Source organism: Nerophis lumbriciformis, linkage group LG11 (assembly GCF_033978685.3).
Source record: "Nerophis lumbriciformis linkage group LG11, RoL_Nlum_v2.1, whole genome shotgun sequence".
In the NCBI taxonomy this organism is placed as follows: domain Eukaryota; kingdom Metazoa; phylum Chordata; class Actinopteri; order Syngnathiformes; family Syngnathidae; genus Nerophis; species Nerophis lumbriciformis.
Window position 1 is genome coordinate 4458328 of NC_084558.2, and position 27283 is coordinate 4485610.

At 40.5% G+C, this 27283-nt stretch overlaps 1 protein-coding gene and 1 non-coding gene across 11 annotated transcripts in view; one reads left to right on the top strand and one right to left on the bottom strand.

Annotated features, from left to right (window-relative positions):
* ntn2 (netrin 2) overlaps positions 1-27283 on the top strand; it is an 89344-nt gene that overhangs the window by 51705 nt on the left and 10356 nt on the right. For all 10 annotated transcript variants that reach the window (XM_072914060.1, XM_061967680.1, XM_072914061.1 and 7 more), the window contains 3 exons: positions 6758-6946; positions 19229-19378; positions 22067-22120. In XM_072914060.1, the coding sequence (XP_072770161.1) occupies positions 6758-6946; positions 19229-19378; positions 22067-22120 (393 nt within the window). The remainder of the gene's footprint in view (positions 1-6757; positions 6947-19228; positions 19379-22066; positions 22121-27283) is intronic.
* On the bottom strand, positions 18547-18710 carry LOC133611038 (U1 spliceosomal RNA). The gene has a single exon (XR_009815951.1). It is a non-coding gene; the product is annotated as a U1 spliceosomal RNA (small nuclear RNA).

Sequence of the window (27283 nt, forward strand, 5' to 3'; positions counted from 1 at the left end):
ACTGAGCCTGATTTTTTATTCATATTCAAACCAGTATTTGATTAGCGTCTGAATTCCAAACAAATTTGGCGGTAGCATGGTCAGATGGAATTGGGAGACAGTCTGGGAATGTGCCTCCCCCCTTTTTTTTCCCTGATCTGAGATCTAGGTAAACACGGGCCTCATTTCCCCGAGCCTGGTGACAGGCTACCTTTTTCTATTTGTGGATTTCATGCAAGGCTCTTGTGATTACAGATCTAAAGTAAAAATGTGTATCTCTAAGTCATTCTGGTTCTATACTGGCTTGTAATGATTAGAATAGTATAGCTGTCATTGATTTGGCACATCAAGATTACTTACTTTTATTGGTCTACAATATTGGTGGACCAGTCACGACACCACTCTATAAAAATGACCAGATAATATTCTGACTAACCATACCAAGACTAAATGTTGTCTGGTAATCTTAAAAACATACAGTATATTTTATTTGGCTTGGCATTAGGGCTGCAATGATTAATCAACATTATTTATAAAATTGAATCGACAAAAATGTTTCGTTGTCAACTAAAATTTGACTCTATAGACCGCACAGATTATTCATCTTTTCACTTTTGTTCCTTTGCGGAAATGATTGCAGCTAATTAATCCAGTATTAGATCAAATTATTTGTTGTACTGTCATGGATGTTCTCATTCATCCAGGTCATTGTAATCTCAGGGCATTCAATCGATCGCAACTGGACTGTTTGGTTTGTCTGAGAAGACGTTTCGCCTTCATCAGTTTGTGCTCATAGACTTTGTACAATAGAATTGAGTAGAATAGAATTGTTGTACTTGATGTCATGTTTACGCTACATCTTGCTTTTTAGGTTTGTTGATATATTATTTACTGTGGTTACAGTAAAGATTTTATGTAATAAAGTAGAACCTTTTGTTTCTCAAAAATTTAGATTTATTGTGTTGCAATTTAATTTCCTATAATAGGTTTTAAAAATCAGTTCAAATCATGTCGAGGACTCAGCGTCATAATCATGTGTACAGACCGTAAGCAATATCGGTTTGTCTCGTTGACGGATCGTGAAAACAATCGCTGACTAGTCGATTACGAAAATAATCGCCCTGACAATGGTTTTGGTAGTTTTTAGGTTTTAAGTGGTACATCACATCAAGGGCCTCATTTATTAAAGGGGAACATTATAACCAGACCTATGTGAGCGTCAATATATACCTTGATGTTGCAGAAAAAAGACCATATATTTTTTTAACCAATTTACGAACTCTAAATGGGTGAATTTTGGCGAATTAAACGCCTTTCTATTATTCGCTCTTGGAGCGATGACGTCACAACGGGAAGCAATCCGCCATTTTCTCAAACACATTACAAACACCGAGTCAAATCAGCTCTGTTATTTTCCGTTTTTTTGACTGTTTTCCGTACCTTGGAGACATCATGCCTCGTCGGTGTGTTGTCGGAGGGTCTAACAACACGAACAGGGACGGATTCAAGTTGCACCAGTGGCCCAAAGATGCGAAAGTGGCAAGAAATTGGACGTTTGTTCCGCACACTTTACCAACGAAAGCTATGCTACGACAGAGATGGCAAGAATGTGTGGATATCCTGCGACACTCAAAGCAGATGCATTTCCAACGATAAAGTCAAAGAAATCTGCCGCCAGACCCCCATTGAATCTGCCGGAGTGTGTGAGCAATTCAGGGACAAAGGACCTCGGTAGCACGGCAAGCAATGGCGGCAGTTTGTTTCTGCAGACGAGCGAGCTAAACCCCCTATCGACCCTAGCTTCCCTGGCCTGCTGACATCAACTCCAAAACTGGACAGATCAGCTTTCAGGAAAAGAGCGCGGATGAGGGTATGTCTACAGAATATATTAATTGATGAAAATTGGGCTGTCTGCACTCTCAAAGTGCATGTTGTTGCCAAATGTATTTCATATGCTGTAAACCTAGTTCATAGTTGTTAGTTTCCTTTAATGCCAAACAAACACATACCAATCGTTGGTTAGAAGGCGATCGCCGAATTCGTCCTCGCTTTCTCCCGTGTCGCTGGCTGTCGTGTCGTTTTCGTCGGTTTCGCTTGCATACGGTTCAAACCGATATGGCTCATTAGCTTCAGTTTCTTCGTCAATTTCGTTTTCGCTACCTGCCTCCACACTACAACCATCCGTTTCAATACATTCGTAATCTGTTGAATCGCTTAAGTCGCTGAAATCCGAGTCTGAATCCGAGGTAATGTCGCTATAGCTTGCTGTTCTTTCGGCCATGTTTGTTTGTGTTGGCTTCACTATGTGACGTCACAGGAAAATGGACGGGCACTTTGAAGCTTTTTTTAGGGATATTGCGTGATGGGTAAAATTTTGAAAAAAACTTCGAAAAATATAATAAGCCACTGGGAACTGATTTTTAATGGTTTTAACAGTTCTGAAATTGTGATAATGTTCCCCTTTAAAGGTTTGTGTCTACTAAAACTGAACAAAGCTGATCTACTAAACGTGTGCAAAGTGGATTGCGTCTGTTAAGTTCATAGAAGAAGGTGTCTTCATAATATACAAAATATATGCTGAACATCAAAACGCCCACAATAATGGAAGGAGAAGATGCAGATATCATTACAACTGTGAGCTGCGTTGAAAGGGCCCTCCCCCCCCTGTTGCACCACGGGGTTTACGCGAGTCAGCCGGAACACATGATGCTTGCAGTCACGTCCTTCCCGATGCCCGGACCCGCCATCAAAATTTCGGGACCCCTAAATATAACATTTTTCGCCATACCTGACGCTCCTGCAAAATATGGGGACTTTTTGTGCATGTTAAAGACTTCAAAAAGTTGCTAATGGTCTAGAAGAAAAAACACATCAATTTCAATAGGGCCCTTGCGGTGCACTGCTTCGCCCATGCGGGTTTGCTCCGCTGCTCGGGCCCTAATAAAAGAAAATAAAGAAAATTGATAAAGCCACTTCAGACTGTTATCATTTGCAGCAATTAGGATCAAGATCTGAACTTGTGAAACCGAGTTATTAATGTTTTGTGGCCAACCATCAGATCAAAGTTTGGCGCCATGTCATGCCCACATCCTGTCACTTTTATCATCACCCATCGGTTTAGTGTCCATCTCTGATCACCTAAAGTGCAAAAATGAAAGTATGGTGATGGCGTGGGGCAGTTTTCGCCGCTAAGGAACAGGCACTGACCTATTGGGCACTGGGTGTCATCATCATCATTTCTACCAAATAATTTCGATTTTCTGGAGCCAAATTAACGTTTCATGTGTTATGGCGAATCACCAGAACAATGTTTGGCGCTGTAGCATTAGGGGTAGGAAAAATTGGTTTGCAAATTATCATTGCCTACAGATAGACAGACAACATTCACACTCATATCCACACACTAGGGCCACACTAAATTGGCCCTAGTGTGTGGATGTGAGTGTGAATGTTGTCTGTCTATCTGTGTTGGCCCTGCGATGAGGTGGCGACTTGTCCAGGGTGTACCCCGCCTTCCACCCGATTGTAGCTGAGATAGGCTCCAGCGCCCCCCGCGACCCCAAAGGGAATAAGCGGTAGGAAATGGATGGATGGATTGCCTATTTGTGCAGTATATGTAATTTTAACCACAACACATTTGGTCGAAGTCCCTACGAAGAGTTCATTAAAGTGTGACCCCTTTTTTTTTTTTGCTGAAAAATGGAAGACGAAAACCAAGATGGCTGACTTCTTGTTCGATTTCAGGTTTGGATTCCTGAAAATAATGTGCGTCCCGTCATGAAGTGAATTATATTCATATAGCGTGTTTCTCTAGTGACTTAAAGCGCTTTAGATAGTGAAACCCAATATCTAAGTTACATTTAAACCAGTGTGGGTGGCACTGGGAGCAGGTGGGTAAAGTGTCTTGCCCAAAGACACAACGGCAGTGACTAGGATGGCGGAAGCGGGGATCGTACCTGGAACCTTCAAGTTGCTGGCACGACCGCTCTACCAACCAAGCTATACCGTCATGATAGACAACTCCTGAAATGTTCATGTCGATACGTGAAACTAGTGGAAGGGGCTATGTTTTTTTAGAATTTTGAAGGTGGCGCTACTGGGACAATTTTGAAATTAAATTTTTTGGGACCTACAAAATATAAAAATGGTCATCGTACCTTACAGTGTAAGGTATGGTGAAAATTGTTATATTTATATTTATAAAATATTTATAATATTATTATATAAAAGTCCCCATATTTTGCAGCGTGTAAGGCTTGCACGCTGCAAAATATGGGGACTTTTCATGCATGCTAAGGGCCTCAAAAAGGTGTCCAAACACAGAGGAAAAACACAGCAATTCAACTGGGCCCTAGCAGTTCTCTGCACTGCCCATGCGGGGCTTGCTTTGCTGTTGAACCTTATCATTCAGCACGAACAATGTGGTTTATCAACACTCATCACTGTTTTGCAACCATTATTTTGCGTTTTATTTTGCACGTGTCAGATGGATGTGCAAACTGACAGTTCCACACACAATCAGTGATTGCGCTGCACAGACAGGTAATGGACGGACGAGAATTCTCCGTCATACTTGTTTGTTGAACATTTTAGACGGTCAGAAAAAAAAAAAAAATCGATTTATCGTCTATTCAGCTATTTTATTATTTGGTTGCTGCTGTATGACTTATGGGGATGATAAACATTTCAATTGATGCGTTTTGGTGTCTGCTTGCAATTTTTTTTCATGTTTTTTTTTTTTAATTTAGGAAATACTGTAAATTACTATAATATACCTCCAACATGAAAAAAAATATTTCATTGTGCATTTTGTTGTGTTTGAGTCATTCAAGACTCACAAATTAAGTGCCAGTGTGCATATGTCTTTGTTTGCGATTGTGAAAAGGTGTTACAGATTTTACATGTGTGCCGCCAGTTTACACATTGTGCACAGGTAGGAGCATGATAACACACTCAGTCTTAGTAGATCACACGCAACACGCCCACTCATAGTACATGCTGTTTTTTAGGGGTTTTTGCACACGCTGTTTGACATGTCAATCAATCAATCAATCAATCTTTATTTATATAGCCCTAAATCACAAGTGTCTCAAAGGGCTGCACAAGCCACAACGACATCCTCGGTACAAAGCCCACATACGGGCAAGGAAAAACTCACCCCAGTGGGACGTCGATGTGAATGACTATGAGAAACCTTGGAGAGGACCGCATATGTGGGTAACCCCCCCCCTCTAGGGGAGATTGAAAGCAATGGATGTCGAGTGGATCTGACATAATATTGTGAGAGTCCAGTCCATAGTGGATCCAACATAATAGTAAGAGTCCAGTCCATAGTGGGGCCAGCAGGACACCATCCCGAGCGGAGACGGGTCAGCAGCGCAGAGATGTTCCCTGCCAATGCACAGGCGAGCGGTCCACCCCGGGTCCCGACTCTGGACAGCCAGAGTCGGGACCCGACGGTGGCCATCCATGGCCTCGGGACCCGACGGTGGCCATCCATGGCCACCGGACCTGTGCCCCCCCCCCCCCCCCTCAAGGAAAAGGGGAGCAGAGGAGAAAAGAAAAGAAACGGCAGATCAACTGGTCTAACAGGGGGGCTATTTAAAGGCTAGAGTATACAAATGAGTTTTAAGATGGGACTTAAATGCTTCTACTGAGGTAGCATCTCTAATTGTTACCGGGAGGGCATTCCATAGTACTGGAGCCCGAATAGAAAACGCTCTATAGCCCGCAGACTTTTTTTGGGCTCTGGGAATCACTAATAAGCCGGAGTTCTTTGAACGCAGATTTCTTGCCGGGACATATGGTACAATGCAATCGACAAGATAGGACGGAGCTAGACCGTGTAGTATTTTATACGTAAGTAGTAAAACCTTAAAGTCACATCTTAAGTGCACAGGAAGCCAGTGCAGGTGAGCCAGTATAGGCGTAATATGATCAAACTTTCTTGTTCTTGTCAAAAGTCTAGCAGCCGCATTTTGTACCAACTGTAATTTTTTAATGCTAGACATAGGGAGCCCCGAAAATAATACGTTACAATAGTCGAGACGAGACGTAACGAACGCATAAATAATGATCTCAGCGTCGCTAGTGGATAAAATAGAACGAATTTTAGCGATATTACGGAGATGAAAGAAGGCCGTTTTAGTAACACTCTTAATGTGTGACTCAAACGAGAGAGTTGGGTCGAAGATAATACCCAGATTCTTTACTGATTCGCCTTGTGTAATTGTTTGGATCGTTGTAAATCAGGCCCCAACTTTATAGGCAGATAAGCAATATAACAATCCAATTATTCATTAGTGCCACAATAACCTACAGGGGACCTAAATCAAACTCTGCTACGCAAAGAGAAGCAGGCTTTTTAACAGCAGCGCAATGTGAAGAGTTAAGTTGACCGTTTAACGTTAAGAAAATAGCCTCAGTGAACCAGTCGGATATCAAGTTTTAACTGGGACAGAGCGCCTCACGTCTCATGTCCCATATATCCTGGCTCACCTCATCTAGACGTGCAAGCCGCTTCCTTTAATAGGACGTTGGGAGTATTTATTCATCTGTGAATGGCCGGATTAACATGTCTCTTTGCAGTGATTAATAACCGACAGACCGGATTCATAAATTATGAAATAGAAGAAAAGAGCGCTGCGAATATCATTTTGAGGGATGAGCTCAGGAGAGTTCAGCCAAGCTCATACTAGGTTTCCTTTATATCGTACTAAAGGAACTGCTCATTGTTCATATGTCCAGGTGCTCATGTTAACTTCTTGTCCCCCCGCAGCGTGTAACTGCAACCTGCACGCCCGCCGCTGTCGTTTCAACATGGAGCTGTACAAGCTGTCGGGGAGGAAGAGCGGGGGCGTGTGCATGAACTGCCGCCACAACACCGCGGGACGCCATTGCCACTACTGCAAGGAGGGCTTCTACCGAGACATGGCCCGACCCATCTCTCACCGCAGGGCTTGCAAGGGTATGTCCTGTACAATCATGTCGTGTGTTATCATGGATTTGACTGGTTCTCATTACTGTGCAATAATATGTCGATCCTAAACTCACTAACCACAACATAAGGTACACCTGCATCTTATAATAAGATTTCTAATACTGACTCACCACGGAACTTTGTGCATAATTTTAGAATTGTGAAAAGTTCAAGATTTGTTGAAAATGTCAAGAAAACTGTCGCGGCATGAGTTGTAGGACTTGGCAACTTATTTTTAAAGGTTGACATTTTTCTAAGAATGACAAAACCCAAAACCAGTGAAGTTGGCACATTGTGTAAATCGTGAATTAAAAACTGAATAAAATGATTTGCAAATCCTTTTCAACTTATATTCAATTGAGTACACTGCAAAGACAAGATATTTCATATTTAACGACTTAAATTTTTTTTTGCAAATAATCATTAACTTACAATTTAATGGCAAAAAAGTTGGCACAGTGTCTTTTTTTACCACTTTGTTACATGGCCTTTCCTTTCAACAACACTCAGTAAACGTTTGGGAACTGAAGAGACCATTTTTTTAAGCTATTTAGGTGGAATTATTTCCCATTCTTGCTCGATGTACAGTTTAAGTTGTTCAACAGTCCGGGGTCTCCGTTGTGGTATTTGACGCTCCATAATGCGCCACACATTTTCAATGCGAGACAGGTCTGGACTACAGGCAGGCCAGTCTAGTACCCGCACTCTTTTACTACAAAGCCACGCTGTTGTAACACGTGCAGAATGTGGCTCGGCATTGTCTTGCTGAAATAAGCAGGGGCGTCCATGGAAAAGACGTTGCTTGGATGACAACATATGTTGCTCCAAAACCTGTATGTACATTTCAGCATTAATGGTGCCTTCACAGATGTGTAAGTTACCCATGCCTTGGGCACACCCCCATACCATCACAGATGCTGGCTTTTGAACTTTGCGCCTAGAACAATCCGGATGTTTTTTTTCCTCTTTGATCTGGAAGACACAACGTCCACAGTTTCCAAAAACAATTTGAAATGTGGACTCGTCAGACCACAGAACACTTTTCCACTTTGCATCAGTCCATCTTAGATGAGCTCGGGCCCAGCGAAACCGGCGGCATTTCTGGGTGTTGTTGATAAATGGCTTTCGCTTTGCATAGTAGAGTTTTAACTTGCAATTACAGGTGTAGCGACGAACTGTAGTTACTGACAGTGGTTTTCTGAAGTGTTCCTGAGCCCATGTGGTGATATCCTTTACACACTGATGTCGCTTTTTGATACAGTACCGCCTGAGGGATCGAAGGTCACAGGCATTTAATGTTGGTTTTCAGCCTTTCTGCTTACGTGTAGTGATTTCTCCAGATTCTCTGAACCTTTCGATATTACTGACCATAGATGGTGAAATCCCTAAATTCCTGGCAATAGCTCATTGAAAAATGTTCTTAAACTGTTCCACAATTTGCTGATGCATTTGTTCACAAAGTGGTGACCCTCGCCCCATCCTTGTTTGTGAATGACTGAGCTGCTTTTATACCCAATCAAACATGTTCCCATATAGCCTGCTCACGTGTGGGATATTACAAATAAGTGTTTGATGAGCATTCCTCAACTTTCTCAGTCTTTTGTGCTACTTGTGCCAGCTTTTTTGAAACATGTTGTATGCATCAAATTCCAAATGAGCTAATATTTGCAAAAAAATAACAAAGTTTACCAGTTCGAACGTTAAGTGTCTTGTCTTTGCAGTGTGTTCAATTGAATATAGGTTGAAAAGGATTTGCAAATCATTGTATTCTGTTTTTATTTACCATTTACACAACGTGCCAACTTCCCTGGTTTTGTATTAAATTCAGAGGATATCTGTATTTAAATGTATGCAATCAGGTCATCGTGGTGTAGATCTTTACCCTATTCACTGCATAAACAGTACGCTGAAGCAGGGGTGCCCAAACTTTTTGCCTTTAAGAGTCAAAGTGAAAATGTGCCAAGCTATTGTAAGTGCGAAACACAAATGGCTTAAATTTAAATACAAAGTTGTTTTAATTAGTACAAATGACAGTGATAAATGGCAAGTAGTAGATGTGAGCTTTAGGGCTGTACTTAACTTTGTAACTAAGTCTAACCTTTTCACTTCCGATACACCACCAACATTGGACCCTTAGTAGTGGCCAACACTGATATTAACCCAATTTGATATCAGCAAGAATAATACATACTTTTATTTTGTTGATCAAGTGAAATTAGTCACTGAGAACAATAGTCGGTATGAAAAGCAATTACCTTTTGTACTATTAACTATCTTGAATGGACACATGCTGTTTTTAAGTTGAAGTGAAGTGGTAATTGTTTTTTTGTCACCGCTCCTGGCCACAATAATTCATTAAATAAGCTCATGACGTAATAAGTTGATTGACGCTGTCGCATTTGTTACTGTATAGTTTCTAATATGAAAACATTCTGCCTAAAGAAACTGTGTTTATATTGACAAATGTGTTGCGACTGAAATATTTTTCATTTAAGGACACTTGTTACAAATATATAACTCGTGTGTAATAGTGTGCTTAGCTGCTGTGTAGCTGCTAGTTCCTAGTACCCTAAAGCTTAGCATGTTTACCTTTCCTTTGTGCTCATTGGAGGACATTTAGATGTTAAATGGCTGTCCAACTATGCACAAGTAAACGCACAGCAGGACTGTTTATATCAGAGATTTTACATACAAGCCAATATAATCCCATACTTGTATTTTTGCCGATATGGCACCGATATCAACATCGGGACACCCCTTAAAGAGGTCAGTATGAATATGTATTAAATTACAGAAGCTACCCTTTGAAATCAAACGACTCGACAGGCCAATTGTGGCCCCCGGTCCCAACTTTGTGTCGCACCCCTGTGCTAAAGAGGTTTTGCGAGTGTACCCCAGAAGTATCATACTGTTGGTGTTTCACCTCAATTCTGTGCAACTTTGGTAGAAATGTTTCATTTCCTGCAATATCTGTCTTTAACACACACACATTCATCATCATGACATTGTTATTTGTGCCTTATGAAAATAGCGCAATCAAGAGGTAAACAATTCATCACTTTCTTTCACATGTGCCAGATGTGACGGATATTATAGATTACGGAATGGTTTGCTTCATGACTCATCAGGGCAATATACCGCAATCTTCCCTACCTCAGCTCCAATTTGTGTGTAAAGCTTTTGTCTTTTCCTCTTAGGACCACATGTCTGTGTAAGATGGAGGTGAAAGTTGGCGGTATGCTTGATCGGGGGCGAGTGTCACATCTGAAGTGGAGTTATGACAATAAAATACAGGTGTTTCCAAAATCAGAGGCTATGACTGCTTCTAATCAGACGTGCCTATAAGAGACAATCCTGTTTTTGCCTGAAACATTGTACCCAATTATCAACCCGCAGTGCAGGACAGATGCTTGCACCGACTTTCGCAATATTATAAGCGTGGGTAGACAAACGATGGCATTTAAGCACATGGCTAGGCCTTTAGAGTACAAAGTCTTACAAAATACAAAATAGATTTATGGGACTCGAAGCATTCACCTTGAGCTGGTGATCGTTGACCACAAGGAACTTGATTTGATTGATTGATTGAAGTATTTATTTCAAACCTGCACAATACAACAACACACTTTTCTTTTTTTTTTTACATTTTGGCAGAGACATTTATGCATGGCTTGAAAAGGGGTTGGATGAAGCAATTGCTTATAATATCCCAACCCCTCTCACTCACTCCCTATTTAACATAAACAATATAATACAAGAACAATACTATACAAACAAAAACAAGAAAAACTCCTATACACTAACAATACAGTAGTACCACTGTTACTATGGGACAAGACAAGACGAGACAAAACACACACACACACACACACACACACACACACACACACACACACACTCACACAGGCCCAAACACTCTCTGACCATACACTTCTCTCCCATCGCTCTGTGCTGAAGGCATCACTCTCTTTCCTCCTCGTACTTCTTCAGTACTTCTTTTTTAAACAGTCTTTTAAATGTAATCATGTTAGAACAGGTTTTTAACTCTTCCCCTAAGTTGTTCCACAGACTGACTCCACGCACTGAAATGCACATTGATTTTAAAGTTGTTCTAAATTTAGGCAAATGTAATTTTTTGTTTCCTCTTAGACTGTAACTATGGTGAGCATCTCTATCCTGGAATAGGTTTGTATATTGGATGGTAGAGAGTTTTGGGATGCCCTAAACATCATTTGAGCAGTTTTAAAGTTGATTACATCGTACAGTTTAAGTTGCTTTAACTCCATGAATAGTGGATTCGAACGATGTAAGTAGTGAACATTGGACACAATCCTAATGGCCTTTTTCTGCAGAGTGACTAAAGGCTGTAGATGAGATTTATAACAATTTCCCCAGACTTCAACACAATAGTTTAAATATGACATAATAAATGAATGATACAATAAAAGCAGAGCATTGGTGTTCAATAAATGACATGATCTCCTCATCATTCCAACACATTTAGCAACTTTTGTCCTTAGGTAATTTATATGAGGCTTCCATGATATATTTTCATCTATTACCACTCCTAAAAATGAATTTTGTTGGACATATTCTATTGGTGTATCATCAATAACAATCCTGATGGGTATTTCACTTTTGCGATTGCTAAAGAGCATGATTTTGGTCTTCTTTAAATTCAGAGACAATTTGTTGGTATTAAACCAAGTTTTTAACTTGATCATCTCCTCAGTTACAGAGGCCAGAAGTTGCTTCAGGTCGTCACCTGCACATGTAATGGTTGTGTTGTCAGCAAAGAGGATGAACTTCAGCAGTGTTGATACTTTACATATTTCATTGATATACATTATAAATAGTGTGGGTCCTAGTATCGAGCCCTGGGGGACTCCACAGGTTATGTTCATGAGTGTAGATTGATGTTGGTCGATCTGAACAATCTGCTGTCTCTCATTCAAGTAGCTCTTCAGCCATTTCCCTGCCACTCCCCTTATGCCATAGTTTTCCAGTTTATTTACCAAAATCTGGTGGTCAATGGTATCGAAAGCCTTTTGCAGATCAATAAAAATTCCTATAACAAATTTGTTTTTCTCGATACCATTAGTAATGTTCTCTATTAAATCACTTAAAGCTAATGAAGTTGACCTATTTTGTCGGAACCCATATTGACAATCATATAATAATTTGTGCTTTCCAATGAAGCCACGAAGTCTATTATCAAATAATTTTTCCAATATTTTTGACAACTGTGGCAGAAGAGAGACGGGCCGGTAATTTGTGAAGTGGTGTTTGTCTCCAGATTTGAAGATGGGGATGACCTTTGAGAGTTTCAATTGTGAAGGAAATTGTCCAAGTTGAAAAGATAAATTGCAGATGTATGTATGTATTTGACGCAACACCCGGCCAATATAATGCACATGAAACTGTGTGAGCAACTATATAAACATATTTTGTTAGAAATTACAAAAAATATTTTACATTGGGCTAATCAGTCACCCACCTCACATATTATTGTCGTGACTGTTTTTTGAACAGGGGTGCAACACTAATTTCCCTGAGTCAGTTTTGCCCACACACATCTTTCTTCTTCATTTTCTTCCTGACACGACCATTTATTTGTTTTATTTCCACCAGGTCAATAATGACTAAAGCAAAACATGTTGTAGACCAAAAATGACTTCATATTCTCTACTGCTCACTAGTGTTACCATATCTGAGTTATTGTGTAGAAATATGGGGAAATAACTACAAATGTGCGCTTCATTCACTAACAGTGTTACAAAAAAAGATCAATAAGAATAATACATAATGTTGGATATAGAGAATATATAAACCCTTTATTTATTGAATCAAAAATATTGAAATTCAACAATTTTGTGCATTTGCAAACAGCTAAAATTATGTACAAAGCAAACTATAACCTGCTACCCAAGAATGTACAACAATTTTTCTCAACAAAAGAGGATTAACCAAAGAAATCAAACAAAGCACCAATATGATTCCATTTAAGAGAATGTTCAAACTACAAGTGTTCACAAAGTATACAGAACAATAATTATGATGAACATCTTGAATCCTTTTTTTTTTTTTTTTTGAGATAAAAATTATTTATGTATATGTGTTTACTTACTATGGTAAATTATTTATTATTATTATTATTCACTGTTCTGTTACAGAGAACAAGGAAATGGGATAAAATTGCAATGGTATGAAAAAGGGTAGGATTAAAAAAGCCCAGCTTCTTCCTACTCCTTTTCGGACGTGCTGTAATGAAACAACTGGAAATATGTGATGCATTACATTGTATCGTATGCATGTTCGAATTAAACTGAAACTGAACTGAACTGTGTACAGGTCTCGGATACACAGCAAAGACAAGCTGACAATCGTTCTGGTTTTGCTCGAAACACAAGAAGCACCTTCTACTAACTTGTGATAGGTCAGACAGTGCTGAGCTCAAACACATGGCTATTTTTAATATGATTTGAATATGTATAAGGGGGCATGGTGTGGGCATGCCAAGCCACGCACGCATCTGTGGCAGATTCCAAGTAGATTGTGATGTAACAAAGAAATGTTCTTGGATTTGTGTGCGCGAACACTTGAATACATCAACATTTTTACTTTTTACACCATTTTCTGGATTTGATCGTACGTTCATATTTCGTAGTAAAGTCACAAAACTGTTGTTACATGAGGGCCCAGCTGTCTAAGGTCAACCAGTTCTGTGTTGAAGGTGTTAGCTAGTCAAGACACCACTCTGAACATACGGTTGTTTTCAAAAGGGTTGGAAGTTTCCCAAATTTCAAAGGTAAATGGTTTTACTCAAAAGACTCTTGAAATTGTGCTCCCATGCATGTAATATATATAACTTAAGTTTTATAATCATTAGACAATGTTCAAGGATTTATGGGCTTGATGGCCAAAATATCTTTCAACCAATCTTGCTTAAAACTTTACAGACATATACAAACTTTGAGTGAACAACACTTTATCCAGTTGCCATGCACACTTCTCGGGGGAGCTGCCTGACTGCCTCCGGGACTCTGTCACTCAGACCTTGAAGCAGATACCTCGAACAAAAATGCATGAAAACTACAAAACTCATCTCTTACTCTAAAGATCCAAACAGTTCCAAAATGACTTGTGTGTGTCAGGTAATATGCTTTTTTTTTTCTTATAAATTTTATGACTACTTGTCCAGAAGCCAAATGAAAAGCACATAAATGTATTGTGCTAATGCTAATGCTAGCCAGTCATTGCAGATGTCCCGTGTTGTTCTAGACACAACCAAGGATGCCAGAGATTCTAGCATCTTAAACATCTTATTGCTAAGTTAGTGATAACTTGACAGATTCTGATATTATATAGTTTGGCAGCTCGTGTTGAAATAATAGCTCATGCATCCTTGTGTGTTATTTCTTATAAATGAAAGCATTTTAAGTTTATTGGTGCATTATTATATACCAACATTATTTTGCTTCAATTTGTCATAATGGGCATAATTGTCCAGGGATAAATCAGTCAGTGTCAGGATGTGTGCATTAAGTTCAAGGGTCAGAGATCTATGAGCCATTTCTAAATTTTATTTGATCAAATATGTTTGTAAGAACCACAACTGATAATTGGTAATGGTGGATTATTAGGATATATGGTATTCTGATGTGTTAAAAAGAAGAACCGAAAACCTTAACATCTGAAACATAGATTTTGGGAAACGTTCCACTCTAATGTGCGTACATCCTATTCCTTTATAAATGGTGGATACTGCTCTGCATGTGTCACTCAAAATAATGCGTGTCCAGTCATTTTTGCAAAGAACCAAAAACTGCCTGATTGCTTTAACCAGCTACAATCTCAGTAAAATTTAGTGACATGGATTTGCATCATTACATCTAAGTTTCAAGGTTGATTAATAATCCATTCAACCAGTCAATCTCACATCGCACTTAGAAGCAACAGTCTTGACTTTCTTCATTCCAGATGTCCCGTGAAAGCGTCCATGCATTGGATTGCTGTGATAAAGTCATAAAAATGAGCGCGCCGAGTGCCTCTTAATGTGGTCAATAGCAGCAAACAAACATTCGCTATTTGCGCACAAGAGGCTCAGATAAACAAACGTCAGTTAAAAGGCGACCCAAATCCCAGCGCAGAGCCTGTCACAGCTGCAGTCGCACAGGCCTGAAAAGTCATCAACATCTGAGGACGTTTTACTGCTTCTTAACTGGCCCGAGCCCCCCGCTCATAAAACTTCAGAAAAAAACAGTTTGAGGAGAAAGGGAAGGGGTAGAGATTGACACAGCCTGCACCACCCCTTCAGACCCCAACCAACCCGCTTACGCCCCAGCTTAGATTTGTCTGATTGTTTACCGAACACGCTGGACAAAGGCTGTAAACTGATGTCTTAACAGCCTGCCATTGTTTTGTTTAGAAGGTCTGTTCTCACTCATGTTCCTGTCCCTGCTCCTAGCTTGCTTAACTCGACGCTATTCCCTCACCAGCCAGGAAGCAATGACGTCCGTCCATTTCCACGCTCATGTCCTGGCGGGCCGACAGACCCCAAACACAAAACACCACATCAAATAAAAGGGTGTTTGCTGAGTTAACACAGGAGAAATCATTCCATTGGCTAAATCCTAGTAGGATTACTAGTAGATGTTCCATCAGAAGCTTCTTTTTTCATTCATTGTCACATTCATTGCAATGCTTTAGTGGGCCAATCAGATGGGTTCCATTACTTCTAATGATGGCAGAACTCCTGGAATGTCAGACATTTTCCCGCACCTGGTGATGGTGCCTCTAGCAGATGAATCTCTGCCAGAGAGCCAAGATTCTTCTCTGACTTGACCCCTGACATCAAGGTCACCACCCCCCGTCATGCCCAGTCATAGACAGACGCATTTCAACGCGTCCGTTGCAAAGCCTGACTGTTCCGGGTGAGCCGGCATGCTCTAAATGACAAAGATTTTGATTTACATCCGCTTCAGATGGACCACGACTGCTTTGACACCTGCGGATGGGCCCGGCCTTGCCCGGAAAAAGGCGGATGTGTTTCTGAGGGATCAGAGTTAATCTCCCCACTTCTAGATCTTTCTTGGGTCAGTTTCAGCCTTTTAAAGCCTCCGGCCAACAGGTGGGATCTCGTACGCTGCTCTGCTCTAGTGGCACAAAAATGTTCGGTGCAAATAAACACAGTCACACTTCCGTCAAGTCATGGAAAGAAAAGCACGGCCTGTTCACAGCTGCCCTGGCAAGCCTTGGAACAAAATGCTGGGTCCCAGTCTTTTCCCATAAAGAGCCTTTTTGTCTTTTCTTGATAATCTTGGTCACTTTCATCAGCCCCATCCTGACCTTGAAATGTTTAGTTAAATGAGGAATGATTTTTCACAGTGAAGTAACTGTAAAACTAATCACACTGAGGAAAATACATTAATATACACGTGACATACACTTACACTGGATGAAGGTTGGCTATAATATCGCTAGCTTAATGCTAACGTATAATAGACCAGCTCATTGACAGGCTAGCGAAAATTAGCTGGCCCAATCGCAGTGCACCTATATAGACAAACACTCATATTCATACAATTTACAGTCTCCAATGAACTTAACATGCATATTTTTGGAATGTGAGAGGAAGCCGGAGTACCCGGAGAAAACCAACCCACGTATGGGGGTTCTCCCACATAGATGTCCAAACGGAGGTTCGAAGCAAGTTAGATGTTACTGTCAATAGTAATATCAAAATTAGGGTAGTTTTCATACTCTTGAACAAGAAATGCATTAAATAACTTGAAATGCCTTTCTTTTGAATTATTTTCCCCTCCTTACTTTTGCCAAGTGCCAAGTCTGTTCCAGGGTTGTTCTGGTGTGCGGCCAGCTGTCGCACTTATGCTGAAAGGCGATTCAGATGCGAGTTTTTCAATATAAAGTATAGAGCAACCTTTGGTACCTTTTACATTTGAATCTATCCATCCAGCCATCCATTTTCTACCGCTTGTCCCGTTCGGGGTGGCGGGGGGTGCTGGAGCCTATCTCAGCTGCATTCGGGCGGAAGTCGGGGTACACCCTGGACAAGTCGCCTTCTCATCGCAGGGCCAACACAGATAGACAGACAACATTCACACTCACATTCACACACTATGGCCAATTAAGTGTTGCCAATCAACCTATCCCCAGGTGCATGTCTTTGGAGGTGGGAGGAAGCCGGAGTACCTGGAGGGAACCCACGCAGTCACGGGGAGTACATGCAAACTCCACGCAGAAAGATCCCGAGCGCAGGATCGAACCCAGAATCTAAATATTACCAATTCTGGTACCTGGTAATCAATACCGGTTATTCTGTGTGTTTATGGGTTTATAAAAGTTAATTTGATAAATGATAACATCTCACTTTATTTGACATTTAACAGGGAGTTGATAATGATGATCATCGGTTACATCTTGTTTTCTTCTGAGTCGCATTTGCAAGTATTATATAGTATACTATGCATGCAATTGCAATTCCAATACATTAGATGGCAGCAATGTACAGGCTATTGTGTGTTGTCCAGTCAGGAAGTCGTTTATACTGTAAAGAGTTTGTACTGTACTTATTACATACCAGCTGTTTGATTGTAGCGTGCATCTTAGTTATATTTTTCAACTTTAGAGGTGTTGAAATCTCAATGTAAAATCGCTAATGCTAATCGGTAGCATGTCTATAGCAAATCCATTGTAAATTGCAATCGAGCTAGCGCATTTTGGAAAGTGGACACTTGATGTACATTCCAATGTTTTCTATCAGGCATACTTGCTTTGTTGGATTGTTCAATGCCTATAAAAGAACAGAATTTGGTACCCTTCCTACCCGTAACATTAGTTTTATTAGTTGAGTCAACACTGAGTTTGGTACACAACTTTAGGAGGCTGACAAGCACATGTTCGTAAAAGTTTGTTGAAAAACATCAACGATTTTTGCACGGGCACATAGGATACTTAGCAACTAATTACCTATAAGTCATTTAACAATTGTCTAATGATGATACACCGTTGAGGATATCTGCTTTATGACAATGCTAGCATGTCCTCCAAACCATAGTTGTTTACATGACTGTTAATTGTTTCCTTCACCAAGAGACTACAATAAGTGCCTAAGATTACATAGAAATTACTTCTCCGATTTCTGTCAAACTTGTTGGAAGAAAGTGCAGACTGAAACCAGGAAGAACCCATTACAATTTGGTACAAAGGAAGGTTTGCCTTTCTCCAAATTCAAGCAAATACATGGGGGGGTACATTTAAAGTTAAAGTTAAAGTACCAATGATTGTCACACACACACTAGGTGTGGCGAGATTATTCTCTGCATTTGACCCATCACCCTTGATCACCCCCTGGGAGGTGAGGGGAGCAGTGGGCAGCAGCGGTGGCCGCGCCCGGGAATCATTTTGGTGATTTAACCCCCAATTCCAACCCTTGATGCTGAGTGCCAAGCAGGGAGGTAATGGGTCCCATTTTTATAGTCTTTGGTATGACTCGGCCGGGGTTTGAACTCACAACCTACCGATCTCAGGGCGGACACTCTAACCACTAGGCCACTGAGTAGGTAAATCAGGGGAGAGCGCGAACGCAGTCCCCCACTACCACAAATTATGCAGTCGAGATTCCCACATTTGGGGAATTCGTAAGGGTCAGCACAGCCGGAGTGCAATGGCTGAGCCTCACCCTAGGTGAACCACCTTCTTGATCATGGTATTTCCCCTGCCAGGTAAGTATTTGAATGCCATTCAAGTACAGTATGTGTTTATTGTCCAAAGAACAGCTTGCATGGCCAAAGTTTGTTTGGGTTCACTGTGCTTTATGCCTCTGAACACACCACACAAGGTAGTATTAGGACTGTGGCTAAGTGCTACATCTCTCACTCCTTCTCACCCTCATCTTCACGTGTTCCCTCCTGCCCTTCCCGCAATCCCTCGGATCCAAGCGAACATCCTGTGTGTGTGTCAGAGCCCTTTGAACAAACATGTTGTATTTAATAGCTTGTTAAACCAAAAACCAAAAGCCATGTGAGAACAAGCGTAACCAAGAGTGTTGCTTGTTTAGGTTGGCCTTCACCCAAGTTTCTCCACACTTTTTCGAGAAGCGATGTGTCACCAGAACACGCTTTACAGAGTCACCTTATGGCAATTAACTTTTGGACTCATTCATGATCATCTTGAGAATGTCAAGCCAGTATACCAATATATCAGATATAATTTGTTTCTTCTGTCTCTCTCTTGCTACTTCCATTTCAGCTTGTGACTGTCACCCTGTGGGAGCAGCGGGTAAGACATGTAACCAAACCACGGGCCAGTGCCCCTGCAAGGACGGCGTCACCGGCATCACCTGCAATCGCTGCGCCAAAGGCTACCAGCAGAGCCGCTCCCCCGTCGCCCCCTGCATCAGTAAGTGAATACACACTTTTAGCTCTGCCCATCTATTTTAGCTTGGAGCGCATTATGTAACCAAAGGCTACACAATATTCGTAACGAATATTAGCTCAAGTCACAGAGATTAGTAGGCATAATTTAAAGCACACGTCTCGAGTAGCCTCCAGTCACTTTGGGGCTTCTGACCGGGCCAAGCCAACCTACATGTTTTCTGCGGATTGGCTTGCCACAGAAAACAGTAATTTCATAGAGGACTGGGCGAAACATATGTGAGTATGTGTGCCAAGCAGATGCAAAGTCGCGATAAAGTGAAATGCAATCAGTGCTGAGGGCTCTGCAGAGAAAAGTAAAGATATTTTCTTACAGCATAAAACTGTATGAGAAGCAAAGTTGTTAATACACGATTACAAAGTCCATCGTTCTTTCTCATCACTTGGCCTCTATGATGCAAAATGTACTTTTTAATGATATTATAACAGTAATATGTGTCGGGAGAGTCTGTTTAAAGTCATCAAACATGACAAATATCTATCAGCTCCCTCACTTGTTCAACAAGCACATAAAGGAAGTTCCTTGTATTTATGACACCATGAAGGACAAATACCCCTTCCCCATGGACATGATACTGCCTACGACCCACCCCTAGCTAGATGAGCCCACCCCATGTATAAGCCCACCACTTCACACAGGGCAGCTTTAAAGGAGGGTAAACATGGGCTTTGCTACACATAATGAGTTCCGCCGATTATCCATTGGTCAGCTACAGACTTGAGAGCTGTCGGATTATTTTGTTTGTCTTCAGCATCTCTGCTAACCTGGCTTGATGTTGCTTTTAAAAGTGATATCACTGTAGTTCATGTAGATATGCAAGCACGTGTGTCCTCCCCAACTTGTAATGTTTTGTCGTTGTATCTAAAATATGGGACCTTTTAATAACTGAACTTTTAGCAAAATGTGAAAACCTTACTGTGTGGACTCTGGTCATACTTTTCCAAGCAATCCACCACATGGATGTGTTGTTATTGAGCCAGAAATGTTTACATTACATTATTATTATAATTACAAAATTATTTTTAAATGTAATTGTTGTATACAGGTTCAGCTCCATATGTTAACAGCCCACTTCATAGTTTACAAAGGATGACACAAGATGATAATTTTAGTATTTTGATGCAAAAGTTAAAGTAACCATGGACACACTTCATGAAACGCTCCTCAAAATGTAAGTGGGATTTTAAAAAGGTCCGTTAAATGTTCTTTCCCAAAAAAAGTGAACCATATGGGGAACCATAAATATACAATTTCCCTGGAATAATCTAGTTGGTGTATTTTAATCCATGCAGTCATGCCTAGTAGTGAAGGGCAACTTCACACCAGACTGTGTACCAGACTGCCTGGACGCAAACTCGCCAAAAGACGACCTTCGCCGAGGCAAAACCACACTGTGCTGCGACGTACGGTGCCACATGGTGCCGTGTTGTTTCTTGCGCTTGCAGCTCCGGAGCAGATGGCCGACGAGTGAAGAGAGAACGACTGCGGTCATGCATGGAAGACCCCAACCATTTTTGTGCCACTGAACCATCCGGGGACCCAAAAGAACTGTGTCTGTGTGTGTGTCAGATTCATTAGGATTAATGACAATTCATGCCTCATCCTTGCTCCTGTTGAGTCCCAAGACAGAAGACAAAGCTGTTAAGTAGCCAATTAGTCCGTTTTATCCCCTATTGCACTGATACTCTCATTGTGTGTCACAAGATGTGGCGCAGTCAAGCACCCCCTCCCTTCACGGCTCTGCAGTGTCCTTGTTTGTTGTCATTGGCAAAGGCAGCAGAGATTTCAGCCTTCCAAGACCTCCCGCCAACATCTCCCGCTGGCTTGCTTCAGAGCATCCAATCGCATCCAATCAAAAGCAGCCAGTTCCAGCACTCGCTGTGTTTGTGTCGTCGTTAGCGTTCAATTCGGAAAGTTGCACACGATTGGAAGAAGACCTGTATGGGTTCCACGAGGCACTTTTCAGCCTGAGCCAGCGGAGAAGCAAGAGAGTCTTAAGGGCTACATCTGTCTCAAGATGATCCAAACCATATTGCCACCTTGCCATATGTCCCTTTTCCTATCAAGCTTGTGCAAAAGTCAATTGAGAATGGGATGGGGTAGCAACACATACGGAGAGGCTACGTGACAGACAAAATGTTAGACAGATGTCAGTGTGACGCAGCACACTGCAGCCACGCATGTTGGTAAATTAGCTGACTACACAAATCTATTCTTTTGAAAATGTGCGTATTTCACATAAGAAACCATTAAATGTTAGTGCAAACCCGTATGCAGGTGCAGATAAAGGGACTGACTTTTCAGTTGTTGCCATTGGCGTCACAAATTGAACTGTATTGAATTAATTTGTACCAGGAAGTAGCCCGACAAAGAATGAAAACATGTTTAACTGTTCCACCTCACCCTCGAATCAAAAATACTGCATGCACATCTTCTTGCATCAATGTCGCTAAACTATGAAGTGGCCTGCTAACATATCAACAGTCAAACAGAAATAGGATTTTACCGCACTTTTTTTTCAACCTTGGTGAAGGTTAAAAGCTCAAAGATACACAGGTCTCATTAGATGCCGCTATAATGATGCCAGATGGTTCAAGCATAGGCAGCATCATTGAAAGGTGAATGTTTCATCATGTTTCTTGTGTGTTTCAGAGATCCCCGTGGTCAACCCCACAGCTGTAGTGAGCAGCACAGAAGAACCAGCAGGTTGGTCTACACTCTCACTGCACCCCCGCCCTCCAGAGGAACAAAAACATATTTTTTTCATATTCCTGGGCTCCGTTTTGAAGGTGTGGAATAAATATTAATGGAGGGCGGGGCGCCTCTTTTTGAAGTCCCACAAAGAGCACGTTTTGGCACAGACACATTTTTCCTCCCCTTTTGTCCTAAAATCCCGTAATAGTCGGCCAAGTTTCTTCGACCTCGAGTTTCGCAAAGCATCGACGAGGCCAGCCAACAGACAGCAGAGGTGATTGGTTACAGCGTACGTGGAAGATAAAGTGGAATCAAACGTTTTTAGGCGTGAATAGAGTTTTGGCAAGTGAGCGCGGAGGAAATTGGTTCAGTCTCACTCCCTCCAACGCCCCAATTCTCCGCTCAATTACCCTTATTTTCCCTTCTTGATTCATGGTGATTTGGAAAAGTTAATGATTTGATGGCGGTAGCTCCCAAAGCGGGAAGGCTTCTTTGTACTTCCACAAGGCCGCACCGTATCCTTGTACAGAAAGAAACACGATGGATCATGTTGCCATTGCAACAACAGTGGCAAAATTCCGTTCCAAGGTCAAACTGTCACCATTGCAAAACATATGCTTGTTACACAAGAGGAATAAGAAGTTACTGTAAGTTATTTGTAAAAAAAAAAATGCTGTGAAATCCCCTCAATTTTTTATCAGGGTTATTACACTTTTGAATGTGGATTCATCATAATTAATCTTATATAATTTCAATTAATTTACAAAAAGACCCCAATATTTGAACACCAATGCAATTTTATTGTCAGAATATAGCAAGAGTTTCCAAATGTTTTACTTGAATGCAGGTCATTTAGTTGATCAAAACTTGCTAGCAATTTTATCTAAAGTCCTGTCAACACCAGTCGGCGTTTCCTCACTCATCTTTGCACTGACATATGCAATGACCTGATCACTGACCGTATAACAACCCTCAGCCTTTCAGGTAACCATCTGCGGTTAAAGTAAAGCAGCATGTGCACTCCATATAAATTGCGTGATTAATCTGAGTATAAACTGTACATGATTATTAATGCAATCATTTTTTGTGATTGTGTGATCTCTTTATTTTTGACAACCCTAAAAAAAATAGCAAAACGTGAATACTGAATGCCGAACACTGACCTGGCAATTTTATGGCTTCGGATGTAGTATAGAACTGTAACAAAGGCAGGACGGTGCCTCTGTGAAAGGAAATACAATGAAACCTCAATTTACAAACTTAATTGGTTCTTGAACATGGTTCGCAAATCGAAAAGTTTGTATAATGAAGCAGGGTTCCCTATAAGAAACAATCTAAACATGAATAATTGTTTTTGGCCTTGACAAAAGTCACGATTTTAGTAAAAAAAACACTTTAAAGACACTACAATGTATATACAGTATATACTCTTATCTATTAGCTCAAACTAGCAGTATGAGATCTTTCATTAGTTTGTGTCTTTGTAGTGCCTTCTCCTAAAGGTTCGCTGTGGCACCTTTTTCGGTCTCATCACAATTAAAGACCTGCTGCGGAACAAAGCCCCCTTCGCTGATAAAATCCTCGAACTGAAGGGGCCGCAAGCCGCGGTCTAACTAGCTAAAATGCTAGCTCAAAGCGGTTGTCTAGCAACCGGACGCTATACAGCAAGACTGTGAGAGTTTGGACACATTTAAAGCGCTTCTGATCACACAAAGTGAACTCTAAGACAGGCTGACACAACTCTGACCGGCGTAAAGTACGACAATTGTGGAAATAAACATGTACGAAGTGCCGCCAAAGCTCTTCGAAATGGCCGCGCGGATGTAAACAGGATTTGACGAATGAATGAATAAGGTGTTCATACGCCGAGACATGGATCGCACACAGATGCATATTTGGCACGATGTAGACGCTCGTAAACAGAAAAGGATGCAAATAGAGACGTTTGTATATTGAAGGTCTACTGTAGTAGGACAAGGGTGTGTTGAAGTAATAGTTGCTATATATCTGACAGGTATTATGCGCCGCACCGTATGCTGGCGCTGTTAGGCATCTTAATATCTAAATTCCAGGATGCTTTGTTGCATGGTCTGTATCTGTGTGTAAAAGCATCTCATTTTATGTCACTTCTTATTTTTAATACCCTTTGTTGGAATAGTGTTGCAAGCAAACAAAAATTCTGTGTTTGTGTGGGAAAATGCTAAAAACCTCATCGCCAATTCTCCTCAGTCAACCAAACAATATCCGTGTCTTTCTCTCTCTTTAACTTGACCATCCAAAAAAAACGGTGTTTGTGTGGAAGGGGCGGAGGATGCAATTTGTCCTTGTCATAGCATCCAAAGGCTTTCGGAAGCCCCTCAGCCAATGTTGCGTGTTTTTACTCGGTTACTCTTCTGGGTCAGTGGGCAATTTTTTTTTTCTCCTCTCTTTTCCGAGAGCTTTTCCAGGTGAAAAGTGGATCCTCATGGGAAAACGCACTCTCGCTTTTCCTCCCCTGCCAACATTTCACCGCCAATTCCGCGGGCCCAACCGCAGTATACCTCACATTATACAAGGAACGCACACATATTTGGCGTGGCTTTAATGAAATCCATGCACATCTCATACAAATGCATGCCTGTCACACTTGCATGCACACGTTCATGATAATGAGCTGCATATGAATCCGCACGCTCACCTGTATTAAAAAGATCTTTTAGAAAGCTAGAATTTTTAACCCTTTGGAGATCATTTAAAGTAATTGACACAATTGTCCCTAACGACAAAAAATGTAAGCTTCCTAAAAACTGCTGTTAATTATGATGTATTCATATTTTTTTACAATTTAAATGTGTCAGTCTTGCAAAAATACTTGACCCTGAAATAATAATTATATTTAGTTTGGGTTTTTTTAGTCATTCAAAAATCTGTTTGTTTACATAGCTTCAGTTATTTCATTTTTTGTTTTTTTTGGAGGGTGGGGGGTAAGAAATAGTTTATATAAAATGCTTTACAATGTTTTGTTTTTACATTTAATGTTTGCCCTCAAAATTTTACAGACAATACCTCATAATAACATTGCAAATTTATTAAAAATTAACAACAACAAAAATCACATAAGTATTCACAGCCTCTGCTTGATACTTTGTTGATGCACCTTTGGCGGTAATTACAACCTAGAGTCCTTTTTACTACAATGCCACAAGCTTGGCACACCTGTCTTTGGGCAGTTTCACTCCTTCCTCTGTGTGGCACCTCTCAAGCTCCGTCAGGTTGGATGAAAAGGTTGATTTTCATCCAGGATGTCTCTATACATAGCCGCATTTATCTTTCCCTCTATCCTGTCTAGTCTCCCAGTTACTGCCGCTAAAAAAACATCCCCGCGGCATGATGCTGCCACCACCATGCTTTACTGTAAGGATGATATTGACCTGGGGATGAGTGGTGCCTTGTTTCCTCCAAACATTCACGTCAAAAAGTTCAATCTTTGTCTCATCAGACCAGATAATTTTTTTTCTCGTGGTCTCAGAGTCTTTCAGGTGCATGTTGGCAAACTTTGTACTAGAAAATTGCTTCTATCTGGCCACTAAACTATTCAGGCCTGATTGGTGGATTGCTGCAGAGACGGTTGTCCTTCTGGAAAGTTTTCCTCTCCACAAAGGAATGCTGTAACTCTGACAAAGTGACTATCGGGTTCTTGGTCACCTCCTTGACTGGACTTAGAGGAATGCAGCAATGTACAGACACATCCTGGATGAAAACCAACACTTCCCATCCATACTGATGGAGCGTGAGCGGTGCTGCAAAGAGGAATGGGTGAAACCACCCAAAGATAGGTGTGCCAAACTTTTGGCATCGTATTCATATTCAGACTTGAGGCTGTAATTGCTGCCAAAGGTGCATCAACAAAGTATTGAACAAAGGCTGTGAATACTTACAGTATGTACAATTTTAGTTTGAGTAAATTTAGAAAAATTGCAAAAAAAAAAAGAAAACCTTGTCACATTGACATTACGGGGTATTGTGTGTAGAATTTTGAGGACAAACATGAATTTATTCAATTTTGAAATTAGGCTTCTGGATGCACTGTATCATTAATATACCTTATCATTTCCATCACCACCAATTAATTTATTATTATTATTATTATTATCATTATTATTATTAGGCCCTGGGATGGGTCAATGACTGGCAGCAACATTGATTTTCCAAATTGTATTTTCTTTTGCAGTGTCTGATTTAAAAGAAAAATTTACGCTTGGCGTCTTACTGAAAAAAAATGTCAGCGTCCCCAAACCTGCTGTAAAAATCTGCAAAAACTATTTCCACTTTAAAAAAAAAAGTAAATCTTTGAAAACTACTTTACTTTGAAATATATTTATATAAAGAATGGTTTATGTTTGGTGAAATGTAGCCCTTTAAAAAGGATTATGTCTACATAGTTCCACTGTTTTATTGGAAAAAAGTATAACACAAAATTTGTATTGTTTCATTTTGGCACACACACCATCAGGCCTCAGAAATAAAGACACACACTTATTTTAGTAACTAGAAACCATGGCAGAAAACAGTAAATTATGATACATTTTCCTGCATGCTTTGAACGGGCAAAAGTGGGATCATCTAGTGCAGTGGTTCTCAACCTTTTTTCAGTGATGTACCCCCTGTGAACATTTTTTTAATTCAAGTACCCCCAAATCAGAGCAAAGCATTTTTGGTTGAAAAAAAAGAGATAAAGGAGTAAAATACAGCACAATGTCATCAGTTTCTGATTTATTAAATTGTATAACAGTGCAAAATATTGCTCATTTGTTGTGGTCTTTCTTGAACTATTTGGAAAAAAATATATAAAAATAACAAAAAAACGTATTGAAAAATAAACAAGTGATTCAATTATAAATAAAGATTTCTAAACATAGAAGTAATCATCAACTTAAAGTGCCCTCTTTGGGGATTGTAATAGAGATCCATCTGGATTCATTAATTCTAAACATTGCTTCACAAAAAAAGAAATCTTTAACATCAAAATCTAGCTGTCAACACTGAATATTGCATTGTTGCATTTCTTTTCACAGTTCTTTTTGACAGACATTAAAAAAAAATCTCATGTACCCCTTGGCATACCTTCAAGTACCCCCAGGGGTACGCGTACCCCCATTTGAGAACCACTGATCTAGTGGACAAAGATATAAATAA